The 27,141-nt window shown below is 38.3% G+C and overlaps 1 protein-coding gene across 1 annotated transcript; it reads right to left on the reverse strand.

Annotated features, from left to right (window-relative positions):
- Positions 1-12,521: 12,521 nt before the first annotated feature.
- Positions 12,522-24,655, reverse strand: sult6b1.6 (sulfotransferase family 6B member 1 gene 6). Its single transcript, NM_001142102.1, has 7 exons — positions 24,419-24,655; positions 22,157-22,266; positions 19,568-19,657; positions 18,050-18,176; positions 15,456-15,550; positions 14,227-14,383; positions 12,522-12,832 (listed from the first exon to the last, which is right to left on the reverse strand). Exons 1-7 carry the CDS (start codon positions 24,615-24,617, stop codon positions 12,705-12,707), a joined length of 906 nt encoding a protein of 301 aa, NP_001135574.1. The 5' UTR covers positions 24,618-24,655; the 3' UTR covers positions 12,522-12,704.
- Positions 24,656-27,141: the final 2,486 nt, after the last annotated feature.

Below are 27,141 nucleotides of genomic sequence, written 5' to 3' on the forward strand. Positions count from 1 at the left end.
TTGGCGATTTTTCGGAAAATTGTTGCGACTTTTTCGTTGCCATTCCGAATGTTGCGCAAAATCTGTCGATTTTTTTCGTAGCGTTACTACTTGCGCGAAAAGTCGCGACTTTTTCGTAGCCTTCGCGCTGAGTACGAAAGATTCGGATTCATTCAAGCTTCAGTATGGTGACTTTCCTTGGGCCAGGTTGGAGCTGCAGGGTGCCATTGAGTCCTATGGGAGGCTTCCAAAATCATGCTAAGTCTGAAAGTTTTGCCCGCCGCTTACGAGCGCTCAATACGAAAAAGTTGCGACAAGATACGTAATGCATACGAAAAACTCGCGTTTTTTCGCGCAAATCGTATTGGTAACGAAAAAGTCGCGACAATTTCCGAAAAGTCGTAAAGGCACGAAAAAATCGCAAAATGTTCGTTTTCCAATCGGAATTTTTCCAATTTGGATTCGTGGGTTAGTAAATGTGCCCCTATGTGTTGCAAAGTGTGGAAAAAGAGATTACCACCATGTATCTGTAAGCACTAAAAGCATGTTTCTTTACCATCTCCAGAGAATTCCTTGATAGCAGTGAGCAATGTGACAGCTCGGACACCTCTGAATAACTGCAAAGCTGCAGGACATAATCTCTGGTCGCAGTGTAATGTTTTACATAATGAAAGATTAGACCAGTGTATGTTATATAACCGAGAAATGTCATCTGCTCACTGGAAGTTTACTTGCCTTTTCTCTAGGGATGCCAAAAATCCACCATTTTCAGATTCGGCCGAACCCCCGAATCCTTCATGAAAGATTCGGCCGAATACCGAACTGAATCCAAATCCTAAATTGCATATGCAAATAAGGACAAGGTAGAGTTAAAAAGAACTGCAGCGTGCAACAAAAGATTTTCAACTTATGTGTTTATGTGACAAAAAGTCACATGATATTAAGGATTCGGTCCAGCCAGGAGCGTTGATTTGACCAATCCCAAATCCTGCAAAAAAAAGCCGGAATCTCTGCTAAATCCCAAACCGATTCCTGGATTTGGTGCATCCCTACTGTCCTCTAATAGCTCTATATTATATATAGCATTATAGGTAGGCCAGACCTTCCTGGTTTCTTTTCTGTACCACCCAAACCTTATTGACCTGTATATATGTTCTTGCTGTTTGCCCAGCTCCTTATATCTGTTTTTTAGATACTTTTTTAACCATTGTGTTACTGAAATCTTGTTTCATTACAACTGATAACTGTTGTTTAGGTTTTATCCGTCAGAGCTTCCTTGTAATATCAGCTCCGTAATGCAACAAAATATTGATAATTTTTTCTAAGAAAAGTTCTGTTTTAATTCAGCTTTAAGTAGTAAAAAAAAAAAATATTTATGTTTTCTGTCTGTTTTTAAGTATTTTATATTAAATTATTTAATGTAGCTTAATTCATTGTATCCTTCCATATGCCTCATTGCATCAATCTGTGTGCCAGTAGCCATTTCCATCTGAATATGCTGATGAAAAAGAGATTTGCTCTCTGCATAACTATGGGGCTCAGTTATGGGAAAACTGAAATACCGGTATGGGATCCGTTATCCAGAAAGCTCCAAATTACGGAAAGCCCGTCTCCCATAGACTCCATTTTAATCAAATAATAAATCAATTTCTTTTTTTCTCTGTAATAATAAAACAGTACCTTGTATATCCCAACTAAGATATAATTAATACTTATTGGATGCAAAACAGTATTATTATATATTGGGTTTATTAATATTTTTCTGTTTTTTTAGTAGACTTAAGGTATGGAGATCCAAAATAAGGAAAGACCCCTTATCCGTAATACCCTTGGTGCCGAGCATTCTGAATAATGAGTCCTATACCTGTACCTCTTTGTCTTAAATGGGAAAAAATGAGAAATGTTATTTATTATTTCTTATTAAATCCACCAATAGATGAATGTATCTTTTCTTATTGTTTTTTCATTGTTTACTGTTGCATAAGCAAACTCCCTCTGCCAAATTCTTTCCTTCTACAAACATGCTTTCAGTTTGGGGAAATTTGCCAGTCATTTCCCCAGTCTAACAACTTTTTTCTGTTATGAGTTAGTAATTGAGAGCAGTTGAGTTTTTAGCAGCAGGAAACATATTAGGATGAGGGATTAAGCTAATTAACTATTTAATATTTCATAACTTTAAAGAAATAAAAGTATTCACCACTTAAAAGTGTTAATGGTTTATTGTCATAGAACATTGTATCATACTACATTTAATTTTGTGTTTTGGCCCCGATCAACAGAAATAGACTTTTTCATGTAAAAGTAGAACCAGATCTCGGAGCTTTAAATATGTTACAATAAAAAAAGCAGAAAGAAACTAGTCTACACACACTGTAATAGGACACACCTAAATCATCAATGGTGCAGGCAGTTCTTTACCAAAGGTCACATATTTAGCTACATAGAAATCACCTGAGTGAGTTTGAGTGATTGTTATATAACTACATCTGGATAGTCCCACATCTTGTGAGTCTGAATTGTGGTGCAACCTACACTGTAAAGACACAAAAACACTCCAAGCAGCTTTGTGAAAACGTGATTGAATAGCACAAGTCGGGATGGATACACATACAGTCACTTAATATCCCTTAGAGTTCAGATAAATCCATCATTAAGAAATGGAAGAGCATGGCACAGCTGTAAGATCTCACCTAGGGTTTTCTAGAAGGTACACAGGAGGCTCTGAAGTAAAGTGCAAGAATAGTTTATGATCTGATGGAGCCAAAAATGAAGCCTCATGCTGTGTGGATGCATTTCTGCAGCAGGCTCTAGGTGGCTTGTGAGAGCAAAATGGATGCAGCAAAATACAGTTAAATACTGCAGGAAAACCTGATGCAGTCTGCATTGGGAGCGTTGCCTTCCAGCAAGACAGTGACCCAAGTATGAAGCCACAACTACACAATGATGGCTTACAAACAACACTGTTGGTCCTCCAATGACCGAGTGAGTGTCTAGATCTTAATCCAGGGGTGGGCAAACTACGACCCGCAGGCCACATCCGGCCCCTTGGCCTTTTTAATCCGGCCCGCCGACGACGCCAAGTCTCATCACGCGAGACTTGGTGTCATTGGCGGGCCGGAATTAAAGAGACGAAGGGGGCGTAACGCTGGCCTGGTCCGGCCCGGGGGTAAGTAAATGTGGCCCGTGAGCCAAAAAGTTTGCCCACCCCTGTCTTAATCCAATAGAGAATTTCTTGCGGGACTTGAAAAAGGGCTGATCCCTTACAATCTCCTGCAACCTGACAGAGATTTTGCAAAGATGAATGGGGGAAAATTGCAGTGTCCAGATAGAGCCCTATCCACAGTAATTGCTGTCGTAGGTGCAAATCCTAAATACTGACTGAAGGGGTGTAATTAATTTAAAGCATTTAGCAGAGGCCTGTTTTCTACAACCTAATTCTGTTGATCAGTGTAAAAAAAATACGATGTGATTTCATGTTCTATGGAATAATACTTGAAAACATCCAAGGGGAATTATAACTTTCTATAGACACTGTACATATGGTCACTTTTTAACAGTTTGTATGAATCAACATTTGTTTAATTCATTGTGCACTTGTCTGTAGTACAAAAGCTTAGCATTGTAAATATTTTATATTTAAGCGATAAATAATAGTAATACCTAAAATAGGAGGAAAGGGAATTTCTGTTTAACTGTTGGTTAGACTGTATTTATGTTTCTAGAACAGACTGCATACCAGATTTCTTACAGATATTTGTATGTAACTTTAACCTGCAAAGCTTTGTAATAAATAAGAACTAATTTAAAGACCATTAAGTTGGCTTGGAATTTAGTTTACTTTACAAAGCTGTTTATGACTTTGAAGCTATATTACAATATTAATCTACGGAAGCATACACAGAATACACCATCAAACATTTTAATTTAGAATGCATGGTTCCAAAAAGTCAGTATATCCTACTGTAGGTATTGCACCTCTCAGCCATACACACAGCCAAAAAAGCAAAGGTTCTCATCAGAATTTCTCAGAATCAAAAAGGTTGCCATCAAAAAGAAGTTGCTAAACATTGTTTGTTTCTGTGGTCTGCCAACAGATTCTGTTTAAAAGGCAGATGGAGGGGTGCAGATAGCATTTACTAATCAGCTATGAAATCCAACACCTGGCAGATTGCTATGCTTTAGTAGACCTGCACAAAGTTAGCTCTTTTTTATTACATTAGCTCAATGGAGCATCACAAGAGAAACATTAGTCATTAGGGTTCACTCCCCAATTTTCCATGCGGGGGTGGGGGTCATGTTTGTTTGATCTTAATATGTTTTATGTGTTTATTAACAATGTAGTGCAGGTTGACATTTTTTCAAAGGGAAGCTCTTTGAGATGGCTGGCCACCCAACAAGCACAAGATCTTATGTCTGTTGGGCACTTGGGGGATGCAGTATGTATCATACATTCAAGTATCCCCTAAAGTTTGACAATAGAAGAACTAAAACAAAGTCACCTGGCCTGAAACCCTGCATGGCCTTACCCATGCCAGCTGCCTATAACTTACCACATAGCAGGCTATTTTGTTAATAATGACATTAGTGCTGCACTCACTCAAGTGCCCAACTCCTCAGCACAACAGAGATGAGATTATATGCTTGTTGGGTGGCCTGCCACTCATTCTCTGAAGCAGAAAAATAAAAAAAAATATATCATTTGTACAATAGGAATAGCAATCAACAAAATGAAAATATTGGGTTTTTAACCACGTTAAAACGTGTGTGCAGCAGGTAAAACTCAAACTTAAAGGAGAAAGAAAGGTAAAAACTAAGTAAGCTTTATCAGAAAGGTCTATGTAAATACAGCCATAAGCACTCACAGAAATGCTGCACTGACTTCTCTATCAAAAGATCTGTTGTGTCTGTAATTCATTTGCCAGAGATATGCAGCTTTCTGCTCTCTCCCCTCTCCTGCTCCCCCCTCAGTCAAGAATGCTAAGAACTCACCCCCCCCCCCTTAGGAATGTGGATCTGAGCCAATCAGCAGGAAGCTAAATCATAGGGGCAGATTTACTAATCCACAAACGCTTGGAGCGTTCATTCGAATGCTCCGAGCGTATTTTCGCTGACTTTTTCGATGCTTGTGCGACTTTTTCGTACTTTTCAGAAAGGTTTTCCCGCTGTGTACAATAAAACAATACTATCAGATGTGAATTTTTTAAAATTAAGTAAATGTAACCACTACTTATAAACGGGTGTACTTTATTCTCTGCTGCTCTGGGTTTTTTATTTCCTCGGGCTAATTCAAGGTAAGAGCTAGAGTTGGGGTGGCAATCACGTGGTCTCCATTTTTAATGAACACTCTTTCCCCTGTGCTATTATATCCCAATGGCAAAGAACAAAAGGAAGATAATTTTGATAGGCCACAAGTGCAACAACATAGATGCACAATATTCATACCATGGCAGAACTATGCTATGTATATTACCAGCAGGTATAAAGAAATAAAAACATAACTGAGTGCAATACTTGGCTGCTTTTGGGTAACTCACTGTATCAAGCATCGCTTGTGCCGGGCAGGGGGTAACCCTAACTGTAATTGTTCTCCCAGGTTCCGATACTGCCAACCCTTTGTGATTTTGTTTGGTTGATACTGTTGAACTCTGATTCTAGAACATTATAGAGTAACCTACACAAAGAGCTAGGGCAGAATACCATAGGATGTACAAACTGTGCTTGGCTGGGAGTGCCCTTCCCTTAGTCTTCTCCAGTTACAAAATAAGTCCCCTCCCATTGTTTGGTTGATACTGTTGAACTCTGATTCTAGAACATTATAGAGTAACCTACACAAAGAGCTAGGGCAGAATACCATAGGATGTACAAACTGTGCTTGGCTGGGAGTGCCCTTCCCTTAGTCTTCTCCAGTTACAAAATAAGTCCCCTCCCATTTTACTTTCACAAAGAATTTGTTGTGAGTGTTTCAGAAGGATTGCTATGTGTTTCTGTGTGATTGCATGATTCTGTTATTATTAACCCTAAGCGGCCTTTCTTGTTGTTTTAAAGAAAGGTAAATAAATCTTATCACTTTCCTTCTGCCACGGCCATGCGTGCAGAGAATCCATTATATGTGTGCCTTTATTGTATGGAATGTCGTAAGACTTGCTTGCTGCCGTGCAATGAATACATGACTCAGCAAAAGGAACTGGCAATAGATTTGCAATGCTTCTACTTTTTCTGGGCTTGTTTGGTTTGGGCAGCACATATAATTCTAGGCTTATTTAATAATACAGTTATTGTTTTCTTCATTGTAATGTTCTAAAGAGTTATTACACCTGTCTCTTAATTATATTTAAGGGAATGTTTTGTTTTCAGTGCCTATGATTTCTTAAACCAATTGACATCATAATGCAGTAACAGTCTAAATAAGTGTTCAGTTATATCATATACATACAACATTTTATTACAGGTAAAGGGGAATGGGGAAAGAAGAAATTATCTTATCCAATAAATTTCCTTCAAAACTAGTGTTATCTTGGGGGTATACAATGCAAAATATTAGATGAAGAGAAAGATAACCCCTTAATTATAAAACACTTTTAATAATTGTTTCCCACTGTTTCATTCAGCTCAAAATACTAATCAGAGGTTTAAATAAATAAATAAGAAAAGGGCAATTATTTGAAAGTACTGGCTATTTCAATACTGTCACTTAAAAATACTTTTTTCTAAATAACAATTCAATTCAACACAATACTCACAATTTCTCTCCAAAACCATCAATTGGTGACTGAATAAATTAGATACATTTTTTTTTATTTAAGTGCCGATTTTTTATAATCTCACTTAAAAAGAACTTTGGAAATCAAATGCATGTGCTATTCCTTCAAAACCATTAATTAGAAAAGTGCTAGTGCCACAAATTCAAATATCACCATATATGTGTAGTTTTCTTATTAAAAGGTCAAATATGAATAAAATACTACTGAATCAATGAATTAACAAACTATCAGACAAATTATTGATTGATAATTCACCTTATTAGGTATTATAGAGAGAAAAGGAAGATCTCTGACTCTTGCTGACTAAGGGCTGTGACATACGAGGAGAATAGTCGCTGCAACAAATCTCCCTTGTCGCGGGTGACTAATCTCCCTGAAATGGCATCCCACCTACTAGAATGTAAATTGCCGGTGGGATGGCATACACGGCGCCGCAATTTGCTGAAGTTGCCTTGAGAGGAAACTTCCGCGACTTTGGCAAATTGCGGCGCCGCATATGCCATCCCACCGGCAATTTACATTCTAGTAGGTGGGATGGCATTTCGGGGAGATTAGTCACCCGCGACAAGGGAGATTTGTCACACTAATCTCCCCGTGTCACAGCCCTTATTAAAGGGATACCACAAAGCAAAGATAAGGCAGATACCAAGTGGCTGTGGTCTCAAAGTTTACCTTGCCTAATACTTATTAGAGGACTAAATTATCCTATAAAACCGCAAACCTCAAGGATCTTGAAGGGAAAAGATAAGAGTTAAGGAGAAAGAGTTTTTCAAATCACAATTAGAAGACACGGTCATCTTAAAGTGGACCTGTCACCCAGACAATAAAAAGCCAAAAAGACAATAAAAGCCATTTTCAAATTAAACATGTAACCCAAAGTTATTTTTTTATTAACACATCTATACCCATTATATAAGCATTTAAATATCCCAGCTGTCAGTCATATATTGCCTGCCCCGCCTCTATGCCTTAGGCATAGGGGTGGGGCAGTCAGTTACTTTCACTTTCAATTCAAGACTTCTTAGATGCCACTGCCCTCCTCTCATTCCCCCTCTCTCCTTATCATCTAATTGTGTAACCAGTGCATGGACATGGGTATCAGGTCCCCCCATACTGGCACAGAAACAAGATTTTGGCAGAATGCACAACTTGCTTTAATAACAGTGTCCACAAAATGGAGCCTGCCTGTTTTCTGCAATAGTGAATTCCAGTGCTGAAGGAAAAACGTTTAAAAAATGTATATAGTGTAAGTGAAGTTTATTTTGCTTGACAAACACAATAGAAAACAATTTGTAATTATTTCTTAGGGTGACAGATCCCCTTTAAACTGCACCTTTTTTCCCGTTAAGCCACCCAGCAGCCACCAACAAAACCTCAAGTATCATTCCAGTAGTAAAACATGTTCATATATTAAAATCAAAAATACTATCACATGTTAAAAAATCTTCTCCACAGTGCCTTGCCGCACGTTTCATAATTAGCTTTCTCAATTGATGGTTTTGGAGAGAAATTGTTAGAATACAAAACTATAGCACTTGCACTTTGTTGAATTGAATTGTTTTTTAGAAAAAAAAGGCTTTTTTAAGTGACAGTATTGAAATAGCCAGTACTTTCAAATAATTGCACTTTTCTTATTTATTTAGCAGAAATCACTTTATTGAATCAATTAATGAACTCCTGATTAGTATTTTGAGCTGAATCAAACAGTGGGAAGCTATTGTTAAAAGTGTTTTCTAATTAAGGGGTTATCTTTCTCTTCTTCATCTAATATATACAAGATTGTTATAAGGTAAATCACATTTTAAAGTAGAAAAGTACAAATTTTATAATAAAATAGCCTATATGTGGTAATTTTAAGGGGATTGTCTAACAAAAGGTACAAAGTTTATAGCAGGTCTAGAAACACAGATTTGCTTAAACAGGGACCAGTAAATGCTATCTGCTCATTGGTTGCGATCAGGTCCGAACTGGGATTAAAAAAAAATGCCTGGCATTTCAAGTACACAGAGGCCCTAACAGCCCCCCACCAGCCCAATACATAGTGACTGTCAATGGCAGCCCTTCTGGCATTTGCCAGAATAAACAGATTGCCAGTCCAGGCCTGGTTGCTATTGGTTTCTAGATCTGATACAAATGCTGTACAAATGAACCCAATGGTATTTAAATTGATTAAGCTATTATTTAAGAACTTGCATTTCCTCAAGTTACAGTGGTTGATTTAACAATGTCCAAAGTTTATAATTTAAATTTCAGCATGTAAGAGCTTTTGTGAGTTCCTTCTGAAGTCAGTTAAAAGTTGTTCTAGGAAAAAGTGATGTTTTTTTTTTTTTCAATTTGAGTTTTTCTAATGTTTTGAAAATTTGTTGAACCATTGAAAATGTGAGTTAATGTTGAAGTCAGCATGTTGTTTTAGGCAACATTTATGCATTTTTTTCCCAATTTTAGTTTTTCTAATTTTTTTGAGAATTTGTAGAACCATTGAAAATAAGAATAATATCATTAAATACATTATTTTCCAGGGATTAGTTAGATCATTTTTTTTTTTATTTAAATGTATTACTAACTAATCAATCAAAACAATTGAGTCTAGTAAAACTAATACTGACAAAGTCAATAACTGATAAGTAAGCCTCATGTTAGTGTTTTTATCAAAATTCATATCTGTGTACTTCATATTTTTTTTTTAATTTAAATAACCTTAACATTTTAAAAAATGTAAATGCAACCAGGGATAGTTTCATTTCAGTCACATGCCTATTACAAAGTGCAGTAGTTGGCAGTTGGTAAAATTCAATGTTTTTAGCAACACCTACATGGTCAATGAGAATTTTAGGACTTATTTCTGTGCTTCCATGTCAGTTTTTACTAATTATATTTTTTATACTTCAGTTTGTTTGCTTTCTCTCTCTTTCCTTTAAAGGGATACTATTTTTTTTCTTAAAGTGCTGCAATTGTGTGGGATGGCATATGATCAGTAAGGAGCTTAAGAATCCAGGTTGCTGCCTGGCACTAGGTTTTTCTTAGGGGGTTGGAACAGAATTTTGGGTTGCTGCAGAGCCAAAAGTTTGAAAAACTTTTTAAAAAGCGTCAGAATCTGTGATCAAACAGTCAGTTGATAATATAAATAACCACTGACAAACCATTTTGTGTTTTCTATCGTTATATTGAAAGATAAAAAATAGTTCCCAGCGCGAGGCTGCTACCCATCTTACACTCACATATCCATAAACCCTGAGATACTGTAACAGAACATGTTGCACTGTTGCTCTTATATATTTATTAACCAGAGCAGAAGTTCACCTTTGTTCAGCAACTCTCCAATATGGAATCTCAGCAGGTATCTGGTTGCTAGGGTGCCATTTACCCACCAGAAAAGTAATGCAAAAAATAAAAATCAATGACCAATGACGTACTAAAAGTTAGAGAACATTAAAGGAAAAGGAAAAGCATTTTGGTATTTTACTGCCAATAGATTAGTCACAATAGTGCCAGGTAGAACACTATATTTATTCTATAGAAAGCTTTACTGTAAACAGCCCTAGAAGCTTGCTCCGTTTGTTTACAATAGCAGCTGCCATTTTAGCTTGGCCTTCCTAGCTTCCTGCTGTAGCTCTAGCTGTTGGTAGCACAGAAAACACATTTCTAAGGAAGGGGGGAGTGAGTTCTTATGAATTCTTATGGGAGGGGAAGCAGGAGAAGGCAGAGAGGAGAGAACTGAGCAGACTCATGGCCCAAACCTGAATGAGCCCTAAAGAAGTCTGATACTGAAGAACATGTTTACAAAAATTAGATAAAGTGTTTCTTTTGATAAAGGACTCAGTGTAGCTTTTCTGTGAGTGCTTCTGGCTGTATTTACATAGACCTTTCTGATAAAGCTTACTTAGTTTTTACCTTTAGTTCTCCTTTAAGGGTGTGCCTATAACTGGGAACCAACACAGACACAGGGGAACATACAAACCCCTTGCAGATAGTGCCTTGGCTGAAATGAAACTCAGGACACTAGCGTTGCCACCGTGCTGCCCCTTACGTGTGGAGCCATGCACATGCTAAATAGCCCTGCTGTTCTGCTACTTACTAGTTTCAAAGCACCATGTAAATTACAAGCACCTCTGTCTGGCAGTTTGACATGAGTTAATGGTTTCTTTAACCCTTTGCCTGCCAGCACATAGGACATAAATGCCTGTAATGTTTCTGTACAAGCATAGGGAGCTGTGATGACTCAACCAGGTGGTCACAGGAATGACCCCAAAGAGCAATGATGTCATTAGCATGTGTCAGTTGTTGGAGTATTTCATTTAACACCCCCGCCGCTGCCCCCTTCTTTTCTGCTGCTTGTGGATTTCATTGGAGTTTTACTGCTGCCGGCTGTGGTCCTCCAGTGGTTCCTGTGCCTGCTGCCTTGCCTGCCTCCAGGTAACACATTTGCACACCCATCACACAGATTCTGCACACTTATTGCACATTTTCATCTAATTTTACTTTTTCTACTTTTACCCCATCTACTTTTCAACACAAATACATGCACACACACCTTTTGCAAATACACATACACATATATGTTTTTTCTTACTTTGCCTGTTTTTTTTTCCATAATAGCTTGCCTAGGGCGGCATAAATGTAGTGGCGGCATGCTGCCCAGCCGCACATAAAATTTGCTCAAATATGGAGCACTGTGGACAGGACGTGCAAAAAACCTTCAAGGGGGGGGAGAATGGGGGCCGAGCTTTGGGTGATGTAAGAAGAAATCCGTTGCTGTTCTTCTGCATTGCTTTTTATTACATGTTTTTTTTTTTGTGTTACCATCATTTTGCAGTGTGACTAGTGATTATATAGCCTGATCGCTAATCACACAGCACTATCAGTTCTTATTTTATGTTATTGGTTTTATTATATTATAGTGAATTTATTGCATTCTCAGTTTTGTGTTTCTGCTTTTTACTGGTTCATGCTGTTACTAGTGCTCAGGTATTTACTCTATTCACCACTATCCACTTGATTCCAAGTGATTTTATTGAATTTTCAGCTTTACTATTACCACCATTTGTGTTGTGACTAGTGATCGAGCAGCTGAAATCACAAGGTATGATCACTTTTTTTTATGTTGTGTTGCTTTTTTTTTTTACTCTTTACCATAATTTTGCAGCATGACTGATCAGGTATTCTAAACATCACAATCTTACTTCCTAATCACTGATCAGTTGTTAGATTGAAGCTGTTGAATGATTGGCATACGTGGTTCTAATTGTAAGGTTTTTGGATCATGAGACAAGTTTTTGTGCCAAAAGGCTCTGCTGTGTGAGAGATTCTTAGCTGTCGTGACAAGTGCATGGGGCTAACATTCTTCAAAGGTGCAGGGAGTTCAAAAATGTAAGAGATTTGTTTATCTTATCTTTTTTTCCTCTCCGGTTTTGCAATAGTTTTACGAGTAAACTGACCTTGCATAGTGTGGTACGGCTTTTTCTGGCTGTTGCTGACACTGTGAAAATTACTGATAACTTGTTTTTATTTACTTGTTCCTCTGATTGTGAGCTCTTTGGACTAGGGTATAACTATATGAAGAGTGTATATATTTTATTTTTTGGCAACATAAAGGTTTAATTCTGTTAAAGAGGCTGCTGCACAGTGCATGGCTTCTGCCTCCGAGGAGTTTACTACCAGTTCTTTAAAGTCCTTCTGGGATACCAATAGGGTTGACACCTTTCTTGAATTTTATGATGATTTGAATGACAGCAGCTACATTTACAGCAAGAACTATACCGCACCTACAAACCCAAAGATATGTAGTTTCATCGCTTTTATTCTTTTGAGCTCTGGTGCTTGGAAAAAGAAAGATACATGCTCAGTTCTGTACTGATCGGGGGGAAATTGATGTCATGGAGAAAAAAATGGCTGCCAAAAAGTAAACAAATGGGGATAAAAAGTTAATTTATATTCAATACAGTGATTAGTAAATGTCTCTGCTCCTCATTTGCAGTATACATTGTACTGCAACATTTCTCCTAGTTTTGTTCCAGCTAAACACGCTTCAAATTTTGCATCCATTTCTTGGTTTTGAGCTTCTGTGAATGTATTTCTCCAGTCTCCAACTTCACCTTTAGAAAAAACACAAACAAGTGGTTAATGGGTGGCCATAGAGGACACCGTACTCGATGATTTGAGCAAAGTTACTGTGAACAAGGCTCTGGGACATGATAGACTACACCCACAATCACTTAGAGAGCTTAGTTTATTTAGTCAGTCCATTTCTGTTTTTATCAGATTCCCTCTCATCTGGTAGGCTGCTCATTAACTAAAGCAAAGCTGATCAATATTTAAAAGGGGTTTGTATCTCAGCCTGGCATTTATAAGCATGTTTGACATCTGTAGCTGAGGTAGGGTTGCAACCTTTTTTGTGGCCCCTTACCCGACAATGACGTGAGGCAGATACAAAAAAGAAAAGGCAGGTCTGTGATACAGAGGAGGCGGGACTATGATGTGAAGTGGGACAGAGCTACTAAACTGTTAGGAAAACTGATAAGGAGCTGCTGGGTGGGAGAGGTAATGTGTGGGATGGAGGGGAGTGGGGGAGGAATTGGGGTGGGCCAGAGGCAGAACATTAGGGATTACAAATTTACCAGCAAGTACATTGCCAGGTAATTTTTAATATTGGCCCAAGCACTGGCTGGTATTTTACTGGCTAGGCTGGTGAAATACTGGCAGGATGGCAACCCTAAGCTGAGAGGATACTGGAGGTTTATTTCTAGATCGGTATCAACACCAAAAATGAACTATAACTCCCATCTTAGAAACTCTGAGCCTGTCTGGTGTCTAAATGTATAAGACATACCAACCACACCAACAAAAGACTATATTCCAGCAGGTCCCAAGAATCTAAGCATAGTAATTAACTATGTGCAACAAAATATAAAATATTATGTATATTTTATTTATATACTGCTTAGGTTAAAATACCCTATCCTATAAAAACAAACAAACAAAGCTCAGCATTGGATGGGATTCTCTGATAAATAAATGTGCATAGAGGTGATCAGTTGCCAACAAGGACAATTGCTATGTCACTGTTTTAATAGCTGCAGCTGGTAATGTGAAGTTATCAACTGGTGTTTGGTATCAGGTTGCTCAATATCCTTGTGGATATCCTTTAAGGAATAGCTCCCAGGAGTAATGCCAAACTGGCAATAAGATCAGTCTCTATAGCATGTTGTTAAGTAAATGTCTTCATTATGCTTTATCTATGCCCCAAACCAATTTATTAGGCACAAATACATCACAAGTTATCATAGCAAGTGTGAAAATATACACCAGGTTACACTGATTATAATATTGTTAAAAGGGATGGTCAATTCAACCTCCCTGTAGGCCTCCCAAGAAGTGATTCAATGTAAGCTACAAAACACCCAGTGTGCCATGACTCCTGCTGAGTAACCTCTAACAAACTTAGAAATCAGTAGGTACCGATAAATATTTGAAACTCATCTGTTATCACCTTTTCTAAAAATTATTTTTCCAAATGCACCATGAGATTCTTCAGATTTCTCCTTCATGGACTTGAACGTGCCCTTATCAGCAATTCTCTGTATCTGTTCCTCATTTAGAGAGAGCCCAAAGAATTCAGAGATCTGTTTTACTGCTGCCTCCAGGTCCTGCACAAAAATATTGAGTGCACAAAAGTCAGTATTAAAAGGTATTTAATTTGAAGATAAAAAAAATGGGAATGAGAAGAAAAAATAAAGGAATGGGAAGAAAAAATAAATGTTCTTACACGTAAAAGGTATAGGGCCGATTTATGATCGGTAATTAACTATGTGCAACAAAATATAAAATATTATGTTACAAGGAAACCATGTATGAGTTAAGGAACTCACAAAAAGTTTTGGAGGAAAAATACTCTTTAGTTGAGGTATTTTACCCAAGCAGGCTTTCTTAAATAAGCAAAAGTTTAACACCTCAAAGCTGCCGAACTTTTTCTTGTTTAAGAAAGCCCATTTTTAAATAATAAATTGCTGCCTTGGCATGCAGGGATCTTGACCCCTGCATGGGGTTTGTATGTTCTCCCCGTGTACTTCTATTTCCTGACATTAGCTCTTGTGTATGGGCGGTTGAGACTTTAGATTAAAAACTTTAGTGGAGCAGAGACTGATGTGAATAATGAAAAAACCTCTGTGCATTAAATCTAGAGATGCACCAAATCCATCATTTTTGAATTTGCCCAAAGAATGAGTACTCCACAAAAGATTTGGCCAAATATTGAGCCAAGTCCTAACCCTAATTTACATAGCAATGTTAAAGTTACCTAGAGACTTAAAGTCACATTACTTGGATAATTGGAGACACATTTATGAATCTTTGCCTGTCGGGGTTCAGGCAAAATGTTGCAGAAACTGAGAGTGAGCTTTTAAACTCATTTGAGTTTTTTGTAATCAATTGCTGTGGCTTGTTGCATTCATCCTTGTGTGCAAATGTTATCTTAGGACCTAATTGCAGGAGTCCAATAAAAACCCACTGGTTCCTCTGCAGCATAGTGAAATGTAGTCATAAATAAGCTCTGCTGTATAAAATATGTCTAGTTCTGATCATACCCCTAGCTTTGAGTGAATGTCTGTACTCTCAGAAAATGTGACCAATTAATTTTCAAGAGTAGCCATGGGCATAGCCCTAAGCATTATTGGGACAAACCCAGCATAAGCAGAATGTAAACATGGACATTAAACCTACCTTTTTCATTTCTTCAAATGTTACTATCATAATATTTTCATCATCAATATGTTTGTTCCATTCAATTACATGATCAAAATATGATCCCCAACAAACTGAAATGGAAAAATTCAGAAAATACTGTCACTGAATAGAATGTAATAGGTAACTACACAAATCCAACATAATTCAACTAAAGGTGGCCATACACGTGGCGATCCGACGATGTTTCGTACGACCATCGGTCGCACGAAACATCGTAAGATCCGCCACACACCATTCAGGGCTGAATCGGCAGGTAAGGAGGTAGAAACAATAGGATTTCTACCTCCTTCTGCCGATTCAGCTCTGAAGGGAGAATTTTGGTCAGGCGCCTTCTATGGCGCCCGATCAAAATTTTCAAACTTGTCCGATCGGCGAGTCGTCCGATATCGGCAGCTTCCTGCGATATCGGTCGACTCGCCGACATGCCATACACGCACCGATTATCGTACGAAACGAGGTTTCGTACGATAATATCGGTGCGTGTATGGCCACCTTAAGAGTATTGGATACCCTCTGCTGTGTTCTTAAAGCTTCCCAAGTTGAAGACCAAGTTAAGGAGAAAGAAAGGTTCCCCCCCGTGACGATAATCACTTATCTGATACCCCAGGCCGGTGCTCCTGTTAGCAAAAAACTGCACCGGCCCAGGGTTGAGAGCGAGTGATCCTCTTTCTCCCTTCTTCAAAATCCAAGGGCTGATGCTTGCACAGTAGAGTAGATAGCTTTTTTTGTTAAAGTTCTATTTTTTACTCAACTGTGCATGCTGACATCCGCAAAGACAGAAGAAGCAGGAAGAGCATCACTCCTCACAATTCCCCCGGGCCGGTGCAGTTTTCACCAGCCCACGTTTTAGGTAAGTGATTACAATCACTGGGGGGGCTAACATTTGGTACCCTCCAGTGACAGAACCTTTTCTTCCCTTTTAAAGTGATACTAATGTCATTACAAATAAACTAGACATAAAAGTGACTTCCATATAAGATACTTCCTACTGAATGCAATATTTGGTATTTGGATGTGAAGAATTTGCCTGTTCTGCCAAATACCAGTCAGCTGAACTATGTTCTCAGGCCAATGATGAAGTACAGGCAAACATTTGCTTTGCGCTCTATTGATGAGCCATTACATCAGTAGCAAATATTTTTTAATTTTTCTTCTATGGTGGCTAAATTTAACTTGTAAACACACTAACCAGGGACTGTAGTACATTCTGGTTATTTTTCTGAAAAATCTTTAGAACATTATGCAAAAGCTAAAGCAGTTCTATACAACTAACTGCTTCTAGAGTTGATTATTATGCTTTTAAAAACCTTTATTAGGTTTCAGCTAAATTTGGGCCAGCAGAGCTACATTGTCAGGCAAGTGATGAAGTGCATGCAAACGTGCAGTGTAGGTCATTTAGTCTGCCTAACACATAATCAGTTGGCCTACCACAGATAAGCTGCAGCCATTGGTGGCTTATATCAGGTGCTTTTAAAATGCCTTACAGGTATCGGACCCCTTACCCAGAAACCCATTATCCAGAAAGTTCCGAATTACAAAAGACCATCTCCCATAGACTCCATTTTAATCAAATAATTCACATTTTTTAAAAATGGTTTCCTTTTTCTCTCTAATAATAAAACAGTACCTTGTATTTGATCCCAACTAAGATATAATTAATCCTTATTGGATGCAAAACAATCCTATTGGGTTTAATTACTGTTTACATAATTTTATTAGCAGATTTAAGGTAGGTGATCCGAATTATGGAAAGACCCCTTATCTGGAAAACTCCAGGTCCTGAGAATTTTGGATAATGGGCCCCATGCCTGTATTAGGTTTTAGGTACAAATGAATGGAGTGTAAAGTAAAGCAGCAGGCTGTGGGAACTAGAATTGTAGTTTCATTGAATTCTTCTGCAGAATTGTTTATGGTCAGTGATTCATGTCTATGGTGCTGTTGTTGGATATAGAATTAACTGAACAAGTCTAGCTTAATAGCATGCTTTAACAGCCTTTAAGATTTCCCAGGGGCACCCAGCCCTTAGCTTCACTTTTTAGGGGTTATTGGTCTCAACTATAAAAAGGCAGAAAAGATATAGCTCTCTGTGTCAAAGACTTTTTCTTGGCCAACCCAGGTCCTTCATTGCACACAGTACTAGAAATTGTGAATTCAAATATTTTTTTTTGTTTGAAGGTAAACTGTGACCAATCATTTATAGTGTTAATTGATAACATTCCTATATATCATAGCAGCTATGTACACTAATGCTCATGCGAATCCTTATATCCACATGGCCCATCTCTTCAGATAAAGGATTTCATTTCTGGCATAGCCAGTAACCCCATACAAAAGACTTTGGGGATTGAGTTTCCATTTTGGCTTCTCAAGTGCATTGCATGTGTACCACCGTATTAGCAGTGTTTGCTCCCACAAGTGCTCTTTTTGGCTTTATTGCTTTGCAACCTACTTTATGAATTTCTACTTATTATCTAAACACATTACCTAAGCACTCGTGAATAAGAAGTATTAAAAAAAACTTAAAATCTGAATATAATTGTACAGAGCAGATGCTTTAAGTGATACTGTACCATTTCCTGCCATAAAATCTTCAAAAAATGTGTCCCAGGAACTGTATGTTGGTAAAGCTGGGTTGTTGTTGTAGAAATGGAAGTAAGATAATGCTGTGTCTTTTGGATTCCGAAATACAACTAATGTCTGTTGAAGAACAATCAACATATATTTTGTTAGCATGATTTTTCTTTACAATCTTGCTATTATTTAATATTTTACAAGTCCGTGTTGTATGCAGTGTAAGCAGTGGTTCTAATCATTGGAGCTAAAACTTTTTTCTAAATGACTGCTGGACTACAAATCCCAGCACACTTTAACATTTTGTGAAAAGTATTCAGGGAGCTGTAGACCAGAAGCATCAGGGTTGTATTATTAAAGCAATATTGCTCAATATAAACTTCTTAAACTCTCAGCAGCAGCTACTGTACATTAAAAGAATACTGTCATGGGAAAATATTCTTTTTTCAAAACACATCAGTTAATAGAGCTTCTCCAGCAGAATCCTGCATTGGAATCCATATTTTAAAAGCACAAACTGATTTTTTTTATTTAATTTTGAACTATCACACTGGGCTAGCCATATTCTTCATTTCCCAGGGTGCCACAACCATGTGACATGCTTTGTTAAACTTCATTCACACTAAACTCCTGAGCTGCAAGTTGGAGTGATATCACCCCCTCCCACCACCCTGCAGCCGTTCAGCAGAACAATGGGAAGGTAGCAAAATAGCAGCTAAAAATGGTAGATACAATAACAGCACTCAATAGTAAAAATTCCAAGTCTGGCTCATGACTCCTTCAGTTACAGAGAAACAATAGGTTATCTGAAAGCAGTTTTAATGTGTAGTCAAGGCAAGAACTAGGGGTAGGCAGAAGAAGCACCTGCCTGGGGTTTGATTACCCTCAGAGTTGCTTTTCCAGCGCTCCCCCCTCCATCTGCAACATCAGTGCACATGCACGTGCCCGCACTTGGGGGGGGGGAGGCTGGATGGACAAGGTGGCCGGCCAGCTTGGCCCACCACTGGTGCTTGCTTCTTCTGAAAGCATGCAATTATGAAAGCAATACACTGAGGTGGCGCCTACATGCCAATATTACAGCTAAAAACAATACATTTGATGGTTCAATAATTCAATGGTAGAGTGAATTATGTAAACAGTGTAATTTAGAAATAAAAAGTATACCATAAAAGTCATGACAGAATCCCTCATAAATGCAATCATCCAATGATAATCTCACATAATCTGTTTAAATCAGGCTCCATTTTCTTTGTCTTACAATTGGAGTTGCCCTGCTTGTATGAGAAGAAGACCCAATTTGGAATCATTGGAAACACAGGTGAAGCAATTACTTGACCACTGTATGTATTAACAAAACAATGTCTGTATGGACACTGCAATATTTATATTTTTTGTCCCTGGAAAAACTACAGGGTTCTAAAATGGTCCAACTACCCAGAGTTTTATACTGTGAGATTTTGATCAGCATTGTGTTGTGTAAAATAAGGAATATATATAAATAATAATTTTTTAATTACCTTAAATTGCTTATTAAATAAGCTTTTTGGAATTCCATCATAATTTAAATGTGTTGCCAAAACTCTTGGCGAAGATTCTTCTTTAAGATTCTGAAATTTAAAATGAAAGGCATAAGGTGGGAAATAACATTAGTTTCAATTATAATAAGTGTTTCAATGGTATTGTACTACTGCTAGGATGTATTAAAATTGGCATTTCATGTGTATTTTATGTAGTTGTGGCTTGCTTTACTTGCCTCAGTTAGGAGATGCTCCTACACCATTTTTATGGGCAACATTGGATTCCAACATTGTGCTCTACTGAGTCTGTGCTGACTATGCATTACTGTGTTGTCTAAGGGGCTGATTTACTAACCCACGAATCCGACCCGAATTGGAAAAGTTCCGACTTGAAAACGAACATTTTGCGACTTTTTCGTATGTTTTGCGATTTTTTCGGCGTCTTTACGAATTTTTCGTTACCAATACGATTTTTGCGTAAAAACGCGAGTTTTTCGTAGCCTTTACGAAAGTTGCGTAAAATCTTGCGATTTTTCCGTAGCGTTAAAACTTACGCGAAAAGTTGCGCCTTTTTCGTAGCGTTAAAACTTAAAAGGTGCGAAGTTTCGCGTAAGTTTTAACGCTACGAAAAAAGCGCAACTTTTTGCGCAAGTTTTAACGCTACGAAAAATCGCAAGATTTTACGCAACTTTCGTAATGGCTACGAAAAACTCGCGTTTTTACGCAAAAATCGTATTGGTAACGAAAAATTCGTAAAGACGCCGAAAAAATCGCAAAAAATACGAAAAAATCGCAAAATACCGATCTTTACGAAAAAAACGCAATCGGACTCATTTCGACCCGTTCGTGGGTTAGTAAATCAGCCCCTAAGTGTGACTAAAAAAAGCTTCTTTGTAATCATGGATTCCTATTGAGTCCATAGTGAGGTCTACGAAACACCAGATTGGAATTTCCAAATCAATTTATATAAATTCTAACTGCTACTTCCTGGTTTGCGCATTGCCATTCACAGAGTATTTGAGTGTATTCTAGGGTAGAAAGACATAATTACAGCCTTTCTAATGCTACGCTAAATAAACACATAGGAGCTAACATATTAAGTGGATCAAAAGGATTCCTGAGGGATTCCTAGTCCTTCAGACTCTGATGGAATTTCGATCGCTTCATGGATCATGTCAAATCGACTTGATTACAATCTATATTTAAAATTCTCCTAGTTTTCAGATATTTGAAACCTCAGACCCCCAAAAGAAGGACTGGTCTGAGATATGGAATTCAATTATTAGCTATATGAAATGGGAACGATCTCAAAAATTCCAGAATATTATATTTAAGCTTGAATGTCCATATATATACATATACAGTATAAGAAATTGAATGTCCATTTAGACTGCAAAAACCAGGAAAATTCACCCACATTTTAATTATTCCTATGGGATTTTCAAAGCGTATTTATCAACTGGTGAACTCTCACCCACTGATAAATACACTTCTACAAGTTCCATAGGAATGGATAGAACGTGGGTGACTTTTTCTGTGGTGAGCTCTTATCTCACATTTTTATAAATCTGCCCCTTAGTGTGTGTGTTTATAGCAGCAGAATCAGGTAAGGTCAGTTGATAGTAGCAATTAATGATGTGTTTACTGCAATGATGTTTGCTTACTATTTTCCTGCTACCAGTTTATGCGCACCTTCATGGATCTGAACTAGTTATGGCTAACAAATTACTCACTAAGTTACTCTGAAGAAGAGAGTTGGCATTTGTTGCCATGTCTTTCTTTCAGTTAACCAGTCTTCAACTTCTTTTACCACTGAGGCTTGTAATTTGGACTGTGACTAGACCATGATCATCTACCTTAAATTAAATAAATCTAATACAGACAGACTATACATTAGAAAGAGGACATATAGGGGTATTGTAAGAAATTGTCTTAGGCTAAGGACCCAGGGAGCAAGCTAGTCACTTGTGATAGATCGCTGCTACCACGGGCGACTAACAGCTCTGAAATGCCTTTCCACCAGCTACAATAGGAGTCGCTGGTGGAAAGGCAGACAAATCGCTTCAAAATTCCAAAGTCACAGGAAGTTGCCTGCAGGAGGAAACTTTGTACGACTTCAGCAAGCCAAAGCGATGTATCGACCTTTCTCCCAGTGAAAAAGCATCCCAGAGCGGTTAGTGGCCTGCGGTAACAGTGATGTATTGCGGGTGACTAATTTGCTCTGTGGGTCCTTAGCCTTAAGTTTGCTACATATCTAGCAAAGCTGGTTACACTTAGGCAGATTTAAGCTGATGATTCAGCCCCTTCAAACCAAGTTAGCAACTTCTCTTGCCAACGGCCTGCCCAATATTATATGTCCTCTTTGTAAAATATTGCTGCTTTTAAAATCATATCTCTATACATTAATAAAGCAGTTACTAATCTAGAATCTGATAAGGGTATAATAATGTATGATGGTTATGTTACACAGCAGTTTGTCTGTGTTTATCTGCACAGCTTTCTCAAGAAAAATTGATGTGACACATTGGCAAGACAACTGACCTAAAAAATTACACATATTGACCTTGGATACCACAATATCTTACAAACCTCAAATTTGTTTTCTCCAGTGAATTCTAATACAGGTATAACTGCAGCTGGATCCTTTTTGTGCACGGCATGAACCATGTCCTGTAATAGATGAATTGTCCAGTTTGTGCCTTTGAAAAGCAAATAACATTCATTAAGGATCATAAATATTTTAAAAACATCATTGGTTCATAAACATAAATAAGAGTGTGAGCCAATCAGAAGTGACAGGATGTAGTAAAATATATTGGAATGCATCACACTTTCATGGGTGGCAGGCAAAATTAAGCAGTCCCTAGAAATCGCTGGGTGGTATTGTTTTAGGACTAAAGCCTTAAGGGTAATATGGCTGCCACAGTTTTCTTTTAGAATGCCTTTTCCTTGATAGCATGAACAGTGCCCTACTGTCACTTACAGCTTCTGTCATAGGCAATGCTTTCCCAGTCTTTTGAATGAGCAGTGATGCAGGTGGGAAAGAAATTTCTGAATGCCACAGTTCTCCTTGGCCTGAAGTCTTCCCTTATGTGGTGTCTATATCCAGGGCCGGAACTAGGGGTAGGCAGAAGAGGCAAGTGTCTAGGGTGAAACAGTGGGGGCGCTAGCCATGTACCTTTTAGCTTACCCCTATTCCGGGCCCTTGTCCCCCCCACACCGCCTGAATGCCCACATTCCCTCCCACCCCTGTCTTCAGCATGGCCCTGCGCTCTAGTTTGCACATGCGTGCTCACGTGTGCGTGGCTGGGCCAGGCGTGGTTGCCCAGGCCCCCCTGCCATCTTCACCTGCCGCTGTCTATATCACTTATAGGTTCATACATATTTACAGTAGTGAAACTAATGTAAATGTGAAAAATTAAGCTATTTTGGGCAAGACCCACTTAAACGCTTGCATGCTCGCTTGCATAAGTTATTTGTTGTTTTTATTGCAAAACCCTGCAGAATAAGTTGGCATTTTATAAATACTTGTTAATAATAATAATAATAAAATGTAAGAGTAGGGGCCAGACAGGGAAGCACATGGAAGTGGGAGGGGGCGAAACAGCAGAGTCATGTTTATTTGATTGGTTTTGGATTTTGTCTAATTTATTCATCATTATTTTAATCCTAATTTTAATTTGTGTTTGTATACTATGTGCTCACAATACACACAGACTATTAATTTATAAGGTGTAGGGAATAAATCTGTAAATAAGATCTGTGTAGTGTCTTTTTCACAGAAATTAAAGATTCCCAGCCTTCAAACTTTGGAAACATTCCTCAAAACATACAGTTCCATATCCCCCTTATAACTACTTCCAGATGACAAGCTCTGTCTTTCCATTCACTGCAATATAATGTGCTCAGTGCATAGTACGGACTAGAACCACCCCTCGTCACACATAGGGAATCCCTAAACTGACATTAAATAGTGTTTAGACATCTGTATGGCCCCGCCCACTTGCACGAGAAGCTGAAAGCCCTTTCTGCTCAGCTGGTGCACTTTGAGCTTACTGAATGATAATAGAGAGCTGGGCAGTTAAATGATTTTAGAACTTAGCTTTATTGATTACAATAAAGTCTATGGGCAGTAGTCTCTGGCTCTTCAACACCCTGTTTTTAGCTACAAGGGCTAATTTGTGTCATTACAGATAGGGCAGATTTATCAAAATTATTCATAAAAATTATATAACCAATTAAATAATATAGACTCTTGCACTGCATTTTAGGGGATCTAAACCAAATTAAGAACTATTTTACATTTGCTCTTCCTAACACTTTTGCAGTTTACATTACATTTGAGTTTTTAGTGGTTTCTTAGATATTACCAGTTTTGACTGGCAGTGCCAAGCTTTTGTCTAGCCAGCCATAGAGACTATGCAGATGGCATATCCAATAAATGCAACTCCACTGGGTTTGTCAGGTCGCTGACAGGACAGAATTATATTTTCCTACTGGGGAAATTTAGCAAATGGTCTGTGCCAGAGAGAAGCAAGGCAAGAAAATGTTCGACACCTTTGATATATTCTTAAGGGAGTCACACAGAACACTGTATAGGAATAACATTAGGTTTGATACAGTGCTACTAATTTGCTTCAGAAATATAGAAAATAACTGCTGTCCATATTCCTGAGGGTTACATTGTATTTGCTACAGACATAAACTAAACTAAATTATGTTATATATAGGAGCTGACAGAGGGGTTGCTGTTGTGTCTGTTCCCATTGTTCACGTAATATAACTAAACAGAAAAAAAGGGATACATTTATATTAGCAATTTAAAAATGAAATAGAATTTAATGAATTTACCACATTTGGGATATGCTGCAATCAACATATCATCTTCTCTTGTCTCAAAAGAATTTAGTGCGTCAAAGGTCTCTTGGTTACACAAAATGGAGGGATATAAGACCCCATTGTATCTGCTTAGCATCTTGTCAGGTGGTGTATTCTTTACAGCATCCATCAGTTTCTTTATTTCTCCAACAAATTTCTCCCTGTTAGCCATTTTCTTCCCTGATCCAAAGGTGCTATACTATTGCAACTGTGCTCCGACTGCTTTTTGCTGGACTTTATCTGTAAAGTAAACTAGAGCTAGTGGAGGTGGAACTTGTGTTCCAGCCCATCCTTCTGCCTGAACCATTACACTTCCATTGCATTTTACAAGAACACACCCCTTTTCCATGTTTGGAATTACTGCACCAGAAGTACAAAGTGCACTAGAGGACAGACACAGTGGCTCCCACTATTTCATGACAAATTGTGGCCCTATGCATTCTCACACTGTCACACTGCGGCACCTGATACCTATAGCAGGTATGGTTGCCACCTGTCCAGTTTTCACCCAGACTGTCCAGTTTTTGGAAGTGCTACCAACTTATTGCAACTGTACCTTGTATTTATTTGTATTTATTGTTATACTTTGTATTTATCTATTATTATTTTAATAACCCCCTGTTTGTATTATTCTATTCTACTGTACAGCGCAGTGTACATAAGTAGCGCTTTATAAATAAAGATATACATACATATACACAAGGTGAAAACTGCCTGCCCAGATTTCCAAATTAGGAAATCTAGGCAGGTCTCTGAAATGAATGATGCAGCTCTCAGCCAATAGCTGCATCCTAGCCCTCACCCTCCCCGCCCCCTGTTGGACTTGACTTCAGCAAAAGGTGGCAAACCTAGCTGCATGGTCTGCAGGGGACTTTCTTTCAATGGTTATTAACAGTTTTATGGTATTTGTCCCTATCCAGGAAGTTCACTAATGAGAAGCCACCCAGAATTTTTGTATGGGGCTGAAAATAGGCTGACCAAAGTCTCTTATAGCTAAGCCCCCTGACAAGTTTCAATCCCTTACTGTGGCATAGCCAAGGCTCCTAAGCTGTCTAACCCCATGCTAAAAAACCTGTCTGGCTGAAGCACCTAGTGCTCCTCACTTGGAAACCCTCTCTGTCTATCGTGTCAATGGTACCCTGCTTATATACTTTCTGTCCTCTGTTTCCCTCTAGTGGCTGGAGTCTGAACTACACTTGTCACCTCTCACTCCCTCTAGTGGCTAGAGGTTCTATTACACCCATTTTTCCCAAACTTGCAAAAACCCTGTCACCTAATTGCCTTACTGCAAAGAGACATTTTACAAGTATTACTAACAATTACTAAACCCTATGCTGGGGAACTAGCAATCACTCGGACACCCCCTTACAAGCTAGCAGTAAAAGGGTCAAAGGATAAGAAGATTTAGCATACCATAAAATATCAATGGGGTAATGTAGTAAATGGTCTTAAGTTTCCTCTTGTCTAGTTGCCCATAGCAAGCAATTTTCACTTAGCATTGTAACAGGAAGAAGTGTGGAAGCAAAAGACAAAGCTCTGCCCATTAATTGGTTGATGTGGCCTAGCATGTATGTGTGCCTTGGCTTGTTTGTGTGCACCGTGAATCCTACGATCCCAGGAGGCGGCCCTTAATTCTTAAAATGGAAATTTTCCAATTAGGGTTACCCAATAGCACATACTACTAAAAAAGTATATTTAAATGAAAATGGTTTATTTAGATGCATAAAAGACCCAATTTTTTTATATAAACTCATTAAAACTCATTAAAAAATGCCAGCTGTAAATCATATTTTGCCTCCCCCGTCTCTATGCCTAAGGCTTAGAAATTGCTTTCACTTTTATTTCTGCACTTCCTTGATGTCAATACACAGAAAGAAGTCGCCAGCGCTCGGTCTAACCCACGCTGTAGTGTTGACCAGCTGCTAGAAACACACTATTGTGCCAGCGCTCGGTCTAACCTGGAGTTGACCAGCTGCTATAAACGACAAAAAGCCATTAACTATACACAAAGTGAAAGAAAGTTTGCCAGCGCTTAGTTTGCCTTTAAAAATAATTTTTATAAAAAATGAGGTGTTATTACCACACTTTGGCCAAAATATGTAAGCTCACGTGCCACGTCAAGGCCCCTCATTGTACGTGAGTCCTACATTGTCTAATGACTTTGAGTCTGTGATGCAATTAAAATAAAGTCCCCCAGAAAACAATGTGACTGAGTAGTAAGACCTATTGCACCTACCTTTAGCTCAAAAAGGCTCTAGTGGAAAAGCAGGGAGCTTTTAAGCCCCAGCTCATTAGCACACACATGAAAGTGATTCATTGGTTTAAAGGCTACATAGCAGCTAGAAGCAAAATTTGGCTACAATTTGTACACAAAACACAGAAAGAAGTCGCCAGCGCTCGGTCTAACCCACGCTGTAGTGTTGACCAGCTGCTAGAAACACACTATTGTGCCAGCGCTCGGTCTAACCCACAATCTGGAGTTGACCAGCTGCTATAAACGACAAAAAGCCATTAATTATACACAAAGAGAAAGTTTGCCAGCGCTTAGTTTGCCTTTAAAAATAATTTTTACAAAAAATGAGGTGTTAGTACCACACTTTGGCCAAAATATGTAAGCTCACGTGCCACGTCAAGGCCCCTCCTTGATGTCAATGTACTCCTCACATGCTCCCTCCCAATTCATGGTCTATAATTGT

The sequence above is a fragment of the Xenopus tropicalis genome, chromosome 5 (genome assembly GCF_000004195.4).
Source record: "Xenopus tropicalis strain Nigerian chromosome 5, UCB_Xtro_10.0, whole genome shotgun sequence".
Lineage (NCBI taxonomy): Eukaryota > Metazoa > Chordata > Amphibia > Anura > Pipidae > Xenopus > Xenopus tropicalis.

Bases quoted from the DNA above. Each gene is read 5' to 3' on its own strand.
- sult6b1.6 (NM_001142102.1), bottom strand. From the start codon at position 24,617: ATGGCTAACAGGGAGAAATTTGTTGGAGAAATAAAGAAACTGATGGAT. The intron at 19,658-22,156 runs GTTTGTAAGATA...TTTAAATTTCAG, and splicing joins CTGGAGAAAACAAATTTGAG to AATCTTAAAGAAGAATCTTC. The intron at 15,551-18,049 runs GTACAGTATCAC...TTTCCATTTCAG, and splicing joins AGATTTTATGGCAGGAAATG to TTTGTTGGGGATCATATTTT.